Source organism: Heptranchias perlo, chromosome 3 (assembly GCF_035084215.1).
Source record: "Heptranchias perlo isolate sHepPer1 chromosome 3, sHepPer1.hap1, whole genome shotgun sequence".
In the NCBI taxonomy this organism is placed as follows: domain Eukaryota; kingdom Metazoa; phylum Chordata; class Chondrichthyes; order Hexanchiformes; family Hexanchidae; genus Heptranchias; species Heptranchias perlo.
In genome coordinates this window covers 135,935,320-135,950,179 of record NC_090327.1, presented here as the reverse complement: position 1 = coordinate 135,950,179, position 14,860 = coordinate 135,935,320, and the positions used below count along the sequence as shown (strand labels likewise).

The window sequence follows — 14,860 nt, the reverse complement described above, 5'->3', positions numbered from 1 at the left end:
GGGAAACAAAGCAAATTAGGTTGCTCTTATGCCTTTTTGGTGGCCAGCTGCAGAACAACATTGGCAGAGAATTAGAATTAGGCAACCTCCTCCCCCCGCACCACAGCACACCCCCAAAAAAAACTGGGAAACCATAAAAAAAACCTTGAATTAAAAACTAACTCTATATAAAAATGCTTTCCTACCTTTTCCATAGTTTTGTTCATTCTTGGAAATTAGGTCAACTTTTACATATAAATGTGCCATCACCCAACCAGGGAAAACACTACATCATTGTAAATATTGCCTGCCAGATTAGATCATATAATTGCTCCACCCCTTAAACTTTGAGATATATGGTCTTGTTCTGGAAGTAAATTTCAGTCCATTTGTGGCATCAAAAGGACAAATAAAGAATTAAAACAAAAACCTTGAAAAGAACCAAGGGAACTTTGTATGTATAGTGTGGATTATAAGAATAATAATCAGCATAGCAAACTTACTTAATCTAACATTGGTATAATTCTGTTCTAGAAGGTTAAATGAAAAACAAAGCAGTACAGAAACCAAAAAAGGAAGCACAATTACTTATTATTGGCACTGGCTTAGTCTCAAGGCAACCAAAGTTTAAGTTACCCAAAGCCAATCACCTTTGTGAAAGCATGTAAAACTAGTAGTAGCCTTGAGGAAAGGATCAAAAAGCACATTTGCCTGGGCAATACGGAGTCATAGAAACATAGAAAATAGGAGCAGGAGGTAGGCCATTCGGCCCTTCGAGCCTGCTCCACCATTCAATATGATCATGGCTGATCCTCTCTCATATGCCTGCTCTCTCCCCATACCCCTTGATGCCTTCTGTGTCTAAAAATCTATCTCCCTCTTAAATATACTCAGTGACTTGGCCTCCACAGCCTTCTGTGGTAAAGAATTCCACAGGTTCACCACCCTATGAGTGAAGAAATTTCTCCTCATCTCAGTCCTAAATGTCCTAACCTGTATCCTAAGACTATGACCCCTCGTTCTAGACCCCCCCAGCAAGGGGAAACATCTTCCCTGCATCCAGTCTGTCTACCCCCGTCAGATTTTTATATGTTCCAATAAGATCCCCTCTCATTCTTCTAAACTTGAGTGAATACAGGCCGAGTCAACCCAATCTCTCATTTGACAGTCCTGCCATCCCAGGAATCAGTCTGGTGAACCTTCGCTCACTCCCTCTATGGCAAATATATCCTTCCTTAGGTAAGGAGACCAAAACTGCATACAATACCCCAGGTGTGGTCTCACCAAGGCCCTGTATAACTGCAGTAAGACATCCTTGCTCCTGTACTCAGATCCTCTTGCAATGAAGGCCAACATACCATTTGCCTTCCTAACTGCTTGCTGCACCTGCATGTTTGCTTTCAGCGACTGATGTACAAGGACACCCAGGTCCCTTTGTACATCAACATTTCCCAATCTATCAGCATTTAAATAATACTCTGCCTTTCTGTTTTTCCTTCCGAAGTGGATAACTTCACATTTATCCACATTATACTGCATCTGCCATGTATTTGCCCACTCACTCAACTTGTCTAAATCGCCTTGAAGCCTCTTTGCATCCTCCTCACAACTCACGAACCCACCTAGTTTTGTATCGTTTGCAAACTTGGAAATATTACATTTGGTTCCCTCATCCAAATCATTGATATATATTGTGAATAGCTGGGGCCCAAGCACTGATCCCTGCGATACCCCACTAGTCACCGCCTGCCGTCCCGAAGACAACCCATTTATTCCTACCCTCTTTCTTGTGTTAACCAATTTTCAATCCATGCCAGTATATTACCCCCAATCCCATGTGCTTCAATTTTGCACACTAACCTCTTGTGAGACATCAAAGGCCTTCTGAAAATCCAAATAAACCACATCCACTGGTTCTCCCTTATCTATTCGACCAGTTACATCCTCAAAAACTCCAGTAGGTTTGTCAAACACGATTTCCCTTTCACAAATCCACGCTGACTTTGTCTAATCCCATTGATATTTTCTAAGTGTCCTGTTATCACATCCTTTATAATACTCTAGCATTTTCCCTACTGACGTTAGGCTATCCAGTCTGTAGCTCCCTGTTTTCTCTCCCTCTTTTTTTAAAAAAAAGTGGGGTTACATTTGCCACCCTCCAATCTGCAGGAACTGTTCCATAATCTACAGAATTTTGGAATCACAAGGATTGGTTTCCTGCTTGGATTTTTGCGAATCATTCTGCGAGAGGAAATGATGGGATAACAAATCATACAAGCTGGATGCTGCCCAACAACAACTTGCATTTACACAGCACCTTTAACATAGCAAAACGTCCCAAAGTGCTTCAAAGGAATGTTATCAAATCAAAATTTGACACCGAGCCACATAAGATATTAGGATAGGGTCAGAGGTAGGTTTTAACGGAGGAGAGAGAGGTAGAGAGGCGGTGAGGTTAAGGGAGGGAATTCCAGAGCTTAGGGCCTAGGCAGCTGAAGGCACAGCTGCCAATGGTACGGTGATTAAAATCAGGGACGCGCAAGCGGCCAGAATTGGAGGAACGCAGAGATCTCAGAAGGTTGTAGGAGCTTTCAGAGATTGGGGTTGGGGGGGGGGGCCATGGATGGATTTGAAAACAAGGAATTAATGTTTTAAAATCAAGGCGTGGCAGGACTGGGAGCCAATGTCGGTCAGCGAGCACAGGGGTAATGGACTGTTTTGGCTCCTGCAGCAAGATTCTTAGATCCACCTGAATATTGAAGATCCTGGTCATCTCTAGGGTGGGAGCCCACTCACTCATAATTAAGGTGTCCACCATGACATTCTACACTCCTTGGAGCTATTACACAAAAATAATGGTGAGGTCCCAATGATACCAGGGCCATTCTTGCATGGCATACAGAAAGAGAACTGCTTTCTTTACAAGCTTCATTGCAAGTGTGATGGACGTTCACAGTGTCACTGATTGGAGAGACTTATTCCACCAGAAGAGCAATATTGCTCAAAGCTCTAACCAGCTTGTGTACTTTGACACCATAGCTGGGCCTATGCATTTTGAGGCCATGATCCCTAGAGGTGGGCACCACATCCCTTCGAGGAAATGTTGTTAGCACAGCTACACGACAGCCCATAAGAACTAGCAGGAGTAGGCCATATGGCCCCTCGAGCCTGCTCCGCCATTCATTCAGATCGTGGCTAATCTTAGACTTCAACTCCACTTTCCCGCCCGATCCCCATTTCCCTTGATTCCCCTAGAGTCCAAAAATCTATCTATCTTGAACATATAGAACGACTGAGCATCCATAGCCCTTTGGGGTAGAGAATTCCAAAAGATACTCAACCCTCCGAGTGAAGAAATTCCTCCTCATCTCAGTCTTAAATGGCCGACCCCTTTATCCTGAGACTATGCCCCCTAATTCTATACACTCTAGCCAGGGAAAACAACCTCTCAGCATCTACCTTGTCACGCCCCCTCAGAATCTGGTATGTTTCAGTGAGATCACTGCTCGTTCTTCTAAACTCCAGAGGAGTATAGTCCCATTCTACTCTATCTCTCCTCATAGGATAACCCTCTCATCCCAGGAATCAATCTAGTGAATCCTCATTACACCACCTCTAAGGCAAATATATCCTCCCTTAGATAAAGAGACCAAAACTGTGCACAGTACTCCAGGGTATGGTCTCACCTAAGCCCTGTGCAATTGTAGCAAGACTTCCTTATTCTTGTACTCCAACCCCCTTGCAATGAAGGCCAACATACCATTTGCCTTCCTAACTGCTTGCTGTACCTGCATGTTAACTGTGTTTTTTGTTCAAGGACACAGATCTCTCTGAACACCAACATTTAATAGTTTCTCAACATTTAAAAAATATTCTGCTTTTCTATTCTTCCTACCAAAGTGAATAACCTCATATTTCTCCATATTATACTCCATCTGCCACCTTCTTGCCCATTCACTTAACTTGTCTGTAATCCTTTGCTGTGTCCTCCTCACAGCTTATTTTCCCACCTACCTTTGCATTGTCAGCAAACTTGGACACATCACACTTGGACACATCACACTTGGTCCCTTCATCTAAGTCATTAATATAGATTGTAAATAACTGATCCTTGCGGCACCCGACTAGTTACAGCCAGTCAACCTGAAAATGACCCATTTATTCCTACTCTCTGGCCTCTGTCTGTTAACCAATCCTCTATCCATGCTAATATATTACCCCCAACCCCATGAGCCCTTATCTAGCATAACCACCTTTTATGTGGCATCTTATCCAATGCCTTTTAGAAATTCAAATATACTACATCCACTGGTTCCCCTTTATCTACCCTGCTAATTACATCCTCAGAGAACTCTAATAAATTTGTTAAACACGATTTCCCTTTCAAAAGGATTTTTTTTTTTTTTTTTTTTTTGAAGTGCCCCGTTATCACTTCCTTAATAATGGATTGCAGCATTTTCCTCACACCAGATATCAGGCTAACTGGCCTGTAGTTCCCTGTTTTCTCTCTCCCTCCTTTCTTTCTTGAATAGCAGGGTTACATTTGCTACCTTCCAATCCACTGGGACCATTCTAGAATCTAGGGAATTTTGGAAGATCATTACCAATGCATCCACTATCTCTGCAGCCACCTCCGTTAGAACCCTAGGATATAGGCCATCAGGTCCAGGTGATTTGTCAGCTTTTAGTCCCATTAGTTTCATGAGTACTTTCTCCTCTACTGAGGAATTGTTTTAATTTCCTCATTCTCATTTGCCTCTTGGTTCCCCACTACTTTTGATATGCACAATTTACAACTACAATGTGCTCAGAATACATCTCACCATAAAGCATTAGCTGTATCCTGGTTGAAGAATTTTTGGGACAATTATGAATGAAAGTTCAGCTGCAGTGGCCTCAGAAATGGATGCTAGTCAGGCTGGAATGTAGTGGTACAATTCTGCATATTGCAGAGTGTGTAGGTTCAGACTGCATTGTCCTAAGGTAATCAGAACAACAATGCAACTAGTCAACTTTAAACACCAGACCCTCCCTTGGCTCGAGTTATGATTACTGATGATCAGAAAACTCTAGGCAAATTAAGGACAGAATGTACCGTTTATGCTAGAGTTTGAGAAAGGTCGTCCCTGGAGACAATTCTTATCAATATTCTGGTTGCAAACATTTGGTAAATGAGTGAGCTGTGACTGTTTGCTTATTTGGACTACATTGAACCTTAAGTACTTTCTGCAATATAGTCAAATCCCAATGTAAAAATAAACATTCTAAGACAACTTGCCAGTCTCCCAAATTACTTGCAGCACTTGGACTTGCCTTTCAGTGTGGAGTTCAAGACCTAGGATTCAGAACAGATCATTTCCACTGTGGTAGAACAAAGCAGCAAGAGTAAAACAATGAGCTTTTCTGGCCCAAGCAAACCTTCATTACAGCCTGAGAAGGCAAAGTTCCTGCAGCCTTCATTTTGGACTGTGCTGTGAACACCACCAGTGAGTTGTGCTAACTCTTCATTAACTCTTCTGAAGTTGGAGCCCTTCTTTGCTGAATAACTCCAAGATCACTTTTTGCAAGGCTCAAATCATTCTAAATGAACTCCACTCCAACATTTTAAATGTTCATGACAATATTTCTACTTTACATGGAATTGGCTTTTAAAGTCAAAAGTTCCTTGGTAGCCACAATCTTGACTGTATAATCATTCCTTTGAACTGCAGCTGATTCTAGTTAAAGAGGAATTTGTTTTCTCTCTCACCCAACTGTTCAATGTGATTTGGGTCCCTTTTGGCAACTGTCAGTACAGGAAGTAGAGTCAGTAAATCAGTGATGAGGCATGGGAATAGAAGCATTGGTAAAGGGCACTTTCTGGACCTTTGGTTTAAAAGAGCCAGGCAGTGTGAATTCTCCTCTGAAAAGGTAAATAACTAGCTTCTCAGTGTAACACATGCCACCTCAGCAACTATGCAAGAGATTGTCGTGAGGCACTAATGAGATTTTAAAAAAATTTCCGTCACATCTTTTTAGAATAACTTTCCCCGAAATGGGCCAATTTAACTTCATGTGCAGGTTTACAGAAAACCTGAAATTTTAAACCTTAAGAGCAAAATTCCTGGGATTACATCCACTTTGAGCAAAAATTACATAACTAGTCCAAGGCATATGGAGAATTTATGAAGTTAATTACATTGACACAATTGTTGTTCTTTATAGCATGAAGTGCCTGACTCAGCAAAACCAATAGCTGGTAAATAATCTCCTGGATTTGAAGAGCTGCAATCTGGACATATATCCAGCTTTTTGGATTACATTTCTGAAATTCAACATTCTTTTTTGTCTGGCCACATTAATTTGTTTTACTTGGTGTACACATGAACCATCATGGGGAATGGACAATATATAAATTACAGCTTCCTCTATTGCCAATATGACTCCAGACTGTCAGGTTTAACCAAAGCTGAAGGTGACCTGGGCCATTCATGAATAGATGGGTTAGAAAAGGTTGTTATTGCTTTACAACATGGTGATGTTTTGGCAGCTACAGGTGCTGCTGCTGGTAGTATGCTATCCTCCGACACTCATGCCTCCCAATTATATTGACCAAGGATTAGATCTGTATCAGTCCTGTCACATAGGACAGGATGGCTTGCAGAGCTATGGAGATGGGATCAGAAATTTATTTTAACATGTTTCTTAGAGGAACACTGTCACTCAATGACCTAGTCCAACTGTTTTGGCAACTATCAATGGGAGTGTTAGCCAAGGTTAATGCTAAAGAAACTGTGCTCTGGTACGAGCAAAATGGTGACATTAGCAATTTAAAAGCAATGAATTGTTAACTCCAGAAATGTCACCTTCCCCATAGTCTTGAGTGAACACAAAACACAACTCAATTGTTGCTTTGATATTGAACTGTTCTCTGAATATCCTCCATCAGCTGTACCAAATTCTATCTTTTCTGAAGTTGGAACTCTTCTTTGACAAACCCAATTCCACAGTCACTTTGCAAAAGGTGGAATCATCCCTATTTGTATACTACCCTTTTTCCAATTTTTAACCATTCACAACGCCAGTACATTATACAGAATAGGCTGCGCACCCACAAAAATAGGAGGGCTGCAAGAAAGATAGAACTTGCATTTATACAGCACCTTCCCACGTCCTCAGGATGTCCCAAAGTGCCTTATGGGTTCTTTTGAAGTGCTATCACTTTTGTAGGCCCTTACCAGAAGTGACCCGATCAGATAAACAAATCATCATACCCCAGCATCAACAGATTATATAGACTGGTTTGAGTAACTTTGATGGAGGCCTCAACCATGGAATTTGGTATGAAAAGGAAATTATTCCAAAACTACATGCTGTGAACGACTGAACAAAAAATGAAAAATACTGAAAAACTTGCAAAGCACAGCAAAATATTTAATCCCATACACACAAAATTAATTTTAAGTGGTGATGGTGGTTTGCTTCCCAAAGCTACTGAAGATGGAAGAACAAAAATATGCTCCCAAAATCAGACCTGCGTACAATCTGGATAATGAAGTGCGCGTAACGCAAAAACAGGACTCCAGTGGCTTCCCCCCTTCCATTTGGATAACGGCCTATTCATTTGTACTTTGAGGAAGAACCATAAAGTTTTTTTTTTAAAATTGTGTTTGAGGTGCGACTGACAGGGAGTTACGAAGAGCAACTATTACTGAAACAAAAAGCGAAATACTGCGAATGCTGGAAACCTGAAATAAAAACAGAAAACGCTGGAAAACACTCGAGGTCAGGCAGCAACTGTGGAGAGAGAAACAGTTAATATTTTAGGTCCTTCTCTCCATAGATGCTGTCTGACCTGTGTGTTTTCCAGCATTTTCTGTTTTTATTGCAACTATTATTGAGCTGAGTTGTCAATTCAGCTCCCTTATTTTCGCATCTCAGCAACCTTTCTAGGTCAATACCCTGGATGATATAAATAGCACTATATAATCAAAATATTCAAAACCACAAAAGGAATGTTACTGAAAATTGTGAGAATCAATCTAATTTTTTTAATATATATTTATAAACAGAGTACTATTCAAATCAAAAGGTGATTAGGTGCTGCAGCATGTTGATATATTGTGTGCTGAATCATAACATGCTAGAATGCAGGCATATGCTTTTACTTCGCTACAAAGCAAGTTCCTGATTTTGATCTAATTAAGGGGAGGCACAGAACAAAGAGGCTGTAAGCACATCAGGCTACTTTCTTGCACCTAGCAACCAATTTACGATAAATCTGCAACAACAGTACCTCAGCCAGAGATGTGACACGGAGGAATAAAAGTGAAGTTACCCACAATTTTAAAATATTTTTTCAACACAAGTATCTTCAATACCAAAATACTTAACCTTCCAGTGCTACCCATGTTCATTTAATTTATTCAAGAATGAGTTACAAAGAGTATACTGGTTACAAAGAGTATAAAAATATCAATGTTACATGTCAGGTGATGCCAAAACTTTAGCTGCAAACTGTGTTAGATTAAAACTATTTTTTGCAGCTGAAGTAATTTGATCCAACACAAAATGTACCTCCACCTCCTTCCTCTCCTCATTAGGAGTACTAGAACAATAGCTGCTGTGGAAAGGCTGGTTGGCCACTTCAGCATAAAGTCCCCAATGTTCCCAACCAAAAGGCACACCATCTCTGGGTCAGGTGTTGGTGCAAACAACTAAGAGTGCACCACTCAAAAGTGAATTGAACAACATGCCACTATGACTACTTTTGTGTGGTAAGGCAAGTGCCTGCCTTGGCTTAGTAGTAACACTTTCACCTGAGTCAGAAGGATGTGGAATCCACCCCTACACCAGAGACATGCGCACATAACATAGTTTGACACTTCAGTGCAGTACTGGAGGAGTGCTGCACTGTCGGAGGTGCGGTCTTTTTAAATGAAAGATTATTGAGGCCCCGTCTGACCCCTCAGGTGCATGTAAAAGATCTCACTGCACTATTCGAAGAGTAGCAGTGGAGTTCTCCTGGTGTCCTGGCCAACATTTCTTCCTCAACCAACACCAAAAACAGATTATCTCTATTTATTTCACTGTTTGTGGGAGCGCAAATTGCCTGTTGCATTTGCTACATTAGAATAGTGACTACACTTCAAAACTACTTCATTGTCTGTAACGCGCTTTGGGACATCCTAAGGTCATGAAAAGCACTATATAAATGCAAGCCTTTCTTTCTTATTCAGACATTGCTTTCTTATTTTAATCTAGAAGTATGAGGACACTGGCTACAATACCAAGACCAAAATGGCTATTGAGACAAATTTTCTGCATCTGTACAATTTAATACATGAGCTGGCACCAAAAGGGAATATGATCATTTTGTCTCCTCAGCACAAATGTTCTCTTTTGTACATGAACTCAAAATGATCTGCGCATCAACTACAGGGATGCAATTTTTGCCCTAGATGTCAGCGTACTTTGTAAATGCATACTAATGCCTAATAAAACTTCATTTTATTGCAGCCATAAGTCATTTTCATGGTGAAATTACTCTTAAAATTCTTGTGTATTTTTGCTAAAAATTTAAGCAGGATCTAGCATTCAGCAAATTATTTTCCAGTAAATCAGGACACACTCTAACCTGGATCAATTGCAGGTGGATCTGGTGCCCAGCTAAGAGGGGCAATAGGAGGAGATACTGGGTCCTGATGGTCACTGGATGAAGCACCAGACTCATGACGTCCTAAGCCCGCAGCTCGTAGTGAGCGCCTCATCATCTCACGTAATCTTAAACTTGGAGGAAAAATTAGTGTAAGGCACATTATTTTGTTTGGGAAATAAAAACCTTATCCAGGTGACAAACATCTCCTAGTATGACCCAATTAGTTGCTATGATCATTAATTAGGGACACTCAATTATTAGTTCACTCGATTTTGCTAAAAAATACAATTGTACCATATGTAGAATCCAAACCACACAATATGTACACTGCAAATCAAATGCATATTTGGAATCAGATGGGCTTATCTTTCAGTCCAAGTGGGCTATGCAGGTACTGGTTTATTTAACAGGTCTAGACAGCTTTGACTGTTAAGGTGCTCATAAAAATTTTGGAATGCACTGCAAGGCTTTCCCTTTCTTTCTAGAAGCTGACACCAAAACATCTAATTTTTTTTGTAGATCCCTGAAGTTCCAATGAAAAAGAAATAAAATGTAAAAGAACGAACTTTTAAAACTATTTGATTGCCATCTCTTCAACCTCCCCACCTCCACCCTAAGAATTGAATGGTAATAATTGGTACACCCTTCCTTCTCACCCCAGCTCCACCGCCCCCCCCCCACTTCAAAAATTATTCAGTCAGGGCTCCAGCTTCCACAGACCTCCAGCTGAGAGGGTGGGGAGGACCATGCTGCACTTGGATGATTAGCACAAAATTAATGATGTCCAGCAACAAGGACACAATTTAACAGATTATCTTTGTATTTACACATACCTACGACTGCTAGATGGCCCAGTTCTGTTACCACTGCTGTTACTCGACACCACTGAAATGGCATTTGCAATGGCCTCAACTGCCGATAACCTCTCTGCAAACGTGTTCCTCTCAGAGCGCTCTGCTTCTGTAGGACAGAAATACTTAAGTCACTAGGTCTCAATAACAAGGATACAATAGGAATAGAATTCAAACCACAGGCAAGTCTCAAAATATACCTCTGAAATACAGAATATATTTTTGGTTTCAACTCATTTACCAATGTAGGTTTCCTGAAATATGCTTGGCACTGCATTTAATTCAGATTAGTGAACTTTGTTCAAAATTCATTTGCTTTTAAAAACTTTTCAAAAGCTCTCCCGATCCCAATTTTCCTCCCATCAAGAAAGGTGGAATAATTCAGTCGAAAGATGTTTCACGACACTCTGATCAACTTCCCAGGAGAAACAGTGGAGCATTTTGGACACGCTTTCAAGATTCTTGAAGAGTAGATAGCAAATGGTTCTCCACATTCTTTTGCTCCCACTCCTCCAAATTATTTTCAACAGCAAATGCAAATTTCACATATTTGCTGATGAAAGGAAAAGTTACTTCCAGGTCATAAATATAAATATATATATAGCTAAATTTAGCAAGTGTACACTGTTTTTATGTTACAGGCTGCTGTAACATTTACTAAGCTTGATAAAACATTTGTTTAAACAAAATAAGCCCCTTCAATGACTAAGTCAATAGTCAAATATGGAAGAGTGTGGCAAAGTTGATACAACTGCTTTCGAAGACTACGCCACCATAAAATGATCAATGACCCAGAATACATTAGAATTAATATTCTGAAAGTTGTATCACTTCAAGAGTACCTGTCTGATCAGGAAAGACGGTTGCCAAACTATTATCTGGTGAAAGATAGAATTGCGCCACATTGATGCCAATGCCTGCTTTAATTACACCTGCTTTTGTTGAAGGATCAAAATGTCACGAGATGGGGTTTACCAAACTGTGGCCCACAGCCCACATAATCAGAGCCCTGACAATCCTGCCCTTGAAGCCCAAGCAACTCAATGCTATTTTCAAATATTTTGTGTTTGCTGTTTTTGTTCTTTTGAATTTTGCAGGCCTGGAGGTTTAGAAGAGGCTGTTCTTAGTACTGTTGCCTCATTGGATAAATCCTAAATCACAATGCCAAGATCTGTCAGTATCAGTAACTTTAAGTATATGTAAATTAATAACATGGTTTTAAACTTCCTATGTGACCCGCATCTCCATGGAGGACACCTATAAGGTCCACGGAGATAAAACACTTGGGATACCCCTCTGTTGAAGTAAAGGAATAATTACACTTCAACATTTCATTAGGATACATTACTAAAATTTAGTCCAGTATGAACAGAAGCAGAGCTGTTTTGCTCCAAAGTTTTTATACTATATTATCTTCCCCCCCCCCCCCACCACTCTTTTTTTTTAAAAAAGCTACGCCAACGTAAGTGGACATACTGCAAATTGTAGATGGCTCATGTAGAGCATAAACGCCAGCATAGACCGGTTGGGCCGAAGGGCCTGTTTCTATGCTACAGTTTCGATATAACTTCAGCCAGCAATATCTCTAGGGGAAAGCCTACAGCTGCTGAAGCTTCAGAAGCAGTCTGGTTATGAGTTGAACACGCAGTAGCCTTTCAACAAATTATAAACTCTGAAGAGCAATCAAACCAGTGCCAGAAAATTAGAGCTGAAACAATTTTTTTTACATTTAATGGCTGAGCCATAGAAAATAAACTTAGTTTTATGGAAAGGGAGCCAAGTGCTTTCAATCAGGGTGCAAAGAACTCATCCAGGCCTAATCGGATTATGCTGCATTAAAGCATTAACGGGATGTACGAGATGTGAACCACTGTTCTTCAGGTGGATCAGTGTTCAAAATACTCCATGGTGTTTTTAAACTTGGTTTTATTGACAGTGTGCCCAGAGGCCTCAGTCTGGGATATATTCTGCTAGTTGTTGGCCTTTTTTTTAAAAAAAAAGTTTTCAGTTATATCTAAGACAATGCTGGTTTCAGTGGAGAAAGCAGCAACATTTGCCTAATGTAAACACCGATCTAGAAGTCTTCTGCAGTTTATTGGAGTGCTAAACAGTATAGACAAAATATTCCCAAACCCTTGTGAACTGATCCAGATCTTTGTTTTGTCAATTATTACTACTAGTTTCTAACTTTTTAAAACTTCTGTGAAATCCTAACTATTACAATAAATTCAACATAGATTTAGCTTGAATGAAACAGATGGTGGTGTTTTTTTCACTTATCAAAGAGGACAGAGCTACATGGTGGGGCAACCTATGCCACTTTCCTTGCAAAGTACATTAGTAAAAGGACAATTGTTGATCCTGAGGCATGCTACCCCCATTCACAGCATGTCTAAAAGATCCTAATGGTCAGATCATAGGGATGGGGTCTGATGATGTAAATAGTAGTTTGCTTTTTGAGTATGAGATAAAGCCTCAGTTGCATCTTTCTATTGATGTTCCAACTATGACTTGCGGAGATCAGAATAAAAAAAGTGAAATTCGAGCCTCATCTGATCCCTCTAGCAGAAGTCATGAATTTGATGTCACAAGACGTCACAAGCTCAGTAGGGTAAGAGCGTCATACTAAGTTCAGCTCCTAATTAGGAGTAACATGCTTGAGTTTTGTTGTCCTTATCTTCTTCAATCATCCAGATATTAAAACAGCTTGTTCCCACTGAGCCTCCAATCTATGGGAGCACAGAATTTGAAAAGTCCCAAAAGCAGCCATTTAAAAAAAAAAAACTAGTTCTGGCATCAAACTTCCACGTTCTCAGGTGAAAAGGTTTTCTGAATAATGATCAATATCCCAGAATAAAACTTGACCAGACTGTCTCATTATCAGTTCTTGGCTGACTAGTATGGCGTGCCACAATCTCCTTTTACCAGATCGGAGACTCAGGCCGAATCATCAAGAGGCCAAAAATAAAACAATATTCCCAAGCTGATAACCAACAGGCAATAAATGGCTAAGAATCTGCAATCTCCAGTCCAGAAGTATATCATGTCCAGTTTCCAATTTTTTAAAAAAACTGACAAAACATACTTTTGAAAAAAGAGGCTCCTAGTAGAATGTCTAATTGCAGATGCATTATATTTCCAAGACTTGTTATAGAGCTGTCATTCCTCACCAGATGAACTATTCAAAATACTATCCTCACCAGTGAATTTTTAAAAAGACTGTTGGACTAGGAATTAAACAAACCAATCTAATCTTTAATGTGGCTATATTAGCAGAGGAAAGTTAATACTTCTGAAACTTTCAGTTCTATTTTCACCAAAAAAGCTTTCATGTGCAAATAACGGAATATCATGTAAACAGTTTTAACCCACCTTCTTCCTCTTTTGTCTCTTTATTGCTTGTGGGGAAACAGACAGACACACAGGCGTGCAAGACATTACGATTCCCATCACACCGATTGCTTAGGAATGTATTTAGTGCTTGCGGTGTTTGTTCCAACAGGACAGCCTGCTCGAGATTCATCAAGTACTGCCTGGAGGCTTCATAATCACATCTCAATATGTGCTGCATTAATGCTTGCTTCTATAGAAAAAAAAAGAATGACTAATTATATTGGGAGATTTTGTGAACAATATGCATTATATTTAGTAACCATTCTGGTAAGAATAATACATACACTGGTAAATTTCTCTGCCCTTTTCATTCAATATATAAAATGAAAGATTTCACTTTCAGTGTCATTGCACTGAAGACTGGGGTCCGAAACAGTATGTTCAGTATAGGAAGGACTACATGTAAACTTCCGTGTGTGCCAAAGTAAAAAACGGTCAACGTGATGGCATTAAAGAACCACCTTAAAACCAATTAACTTTGAAATAAAATGGGGAAAGTAAGAACCTTAAAATTTGATGAAAGCATTTCCAATAATCATTACAGTAATTTTTAAAGTTTAAAAAAGTTAGTTTAATAAAAAGACAATAGTAGATTTAACAGTTCCACAATTAACCAATTTATTTAAAGAACCAGCATACCTTCCGGACAATGACCTCTTGTTCAGTAGAAAAGCAAAAGATAACTTTTCTTTTCAATTTCTATCAATTACCAATCATGAGTGCTAGTTTTTAAACTATAGTAACATCCTTCACCACTTCAAAATTTGATGTAGCATAATATTTGAGAACATTGCTTTGCTGGGGGCGGGCGTGAAGACGACAATTTCTAAGCGAAATATTCCCCTTTAGATCTACAATGCAGTATTTCTTTTGTATCATTTCCAATCTGGTAAGACAAAATCTCATTTAAATCCATGTCATGCATGCTTATGGAGACCAAATGGGGGGGAATTTTAACCGCCCCAGGATGGGTGGGACAGTGGCTGGGGGGCGGAATTCT

At 39.8% G+C, this 14,860-nt stretch overlaps 1 protein-coding gene across 7 annotated transcripts in view; it reads right to left on the bottom strand.

Moving 5' to 3' along the window:
* Positions 1-14,860, bottom strand: part of ubr5 (ubiquitin protein ligase E3 component n-recognin 5) — a 182,900-nt gene that overhangs the window by 91,841 nt on the left and 76,199 nt on the right. For 6 of the 7 annotated variants that reach the window (XM_067982020.1, XM_067982022.1, XM_067982025.1 and 3 more), the window contains 3 exons: positions 13,840-14,050; positions 10,450-10,576; positions 9,596-9,747 (listed from right to left, as the gene is read on the bottom strand). In XM_067982020.1, the coding sequence (XP_067838121.1) occupies positions 9,596-9,747; positions 10,450-10,576; positions 13,840-14,050 (490 nt within the window). The remainder of the gene's footprint in view (positions 1-9,595; positions 9,748-10,449; positions 10,577-13,839; positions 14,051-14,860) is intronic. The other variant, XM_067982021.1, reaches the window with a different exon arrangement.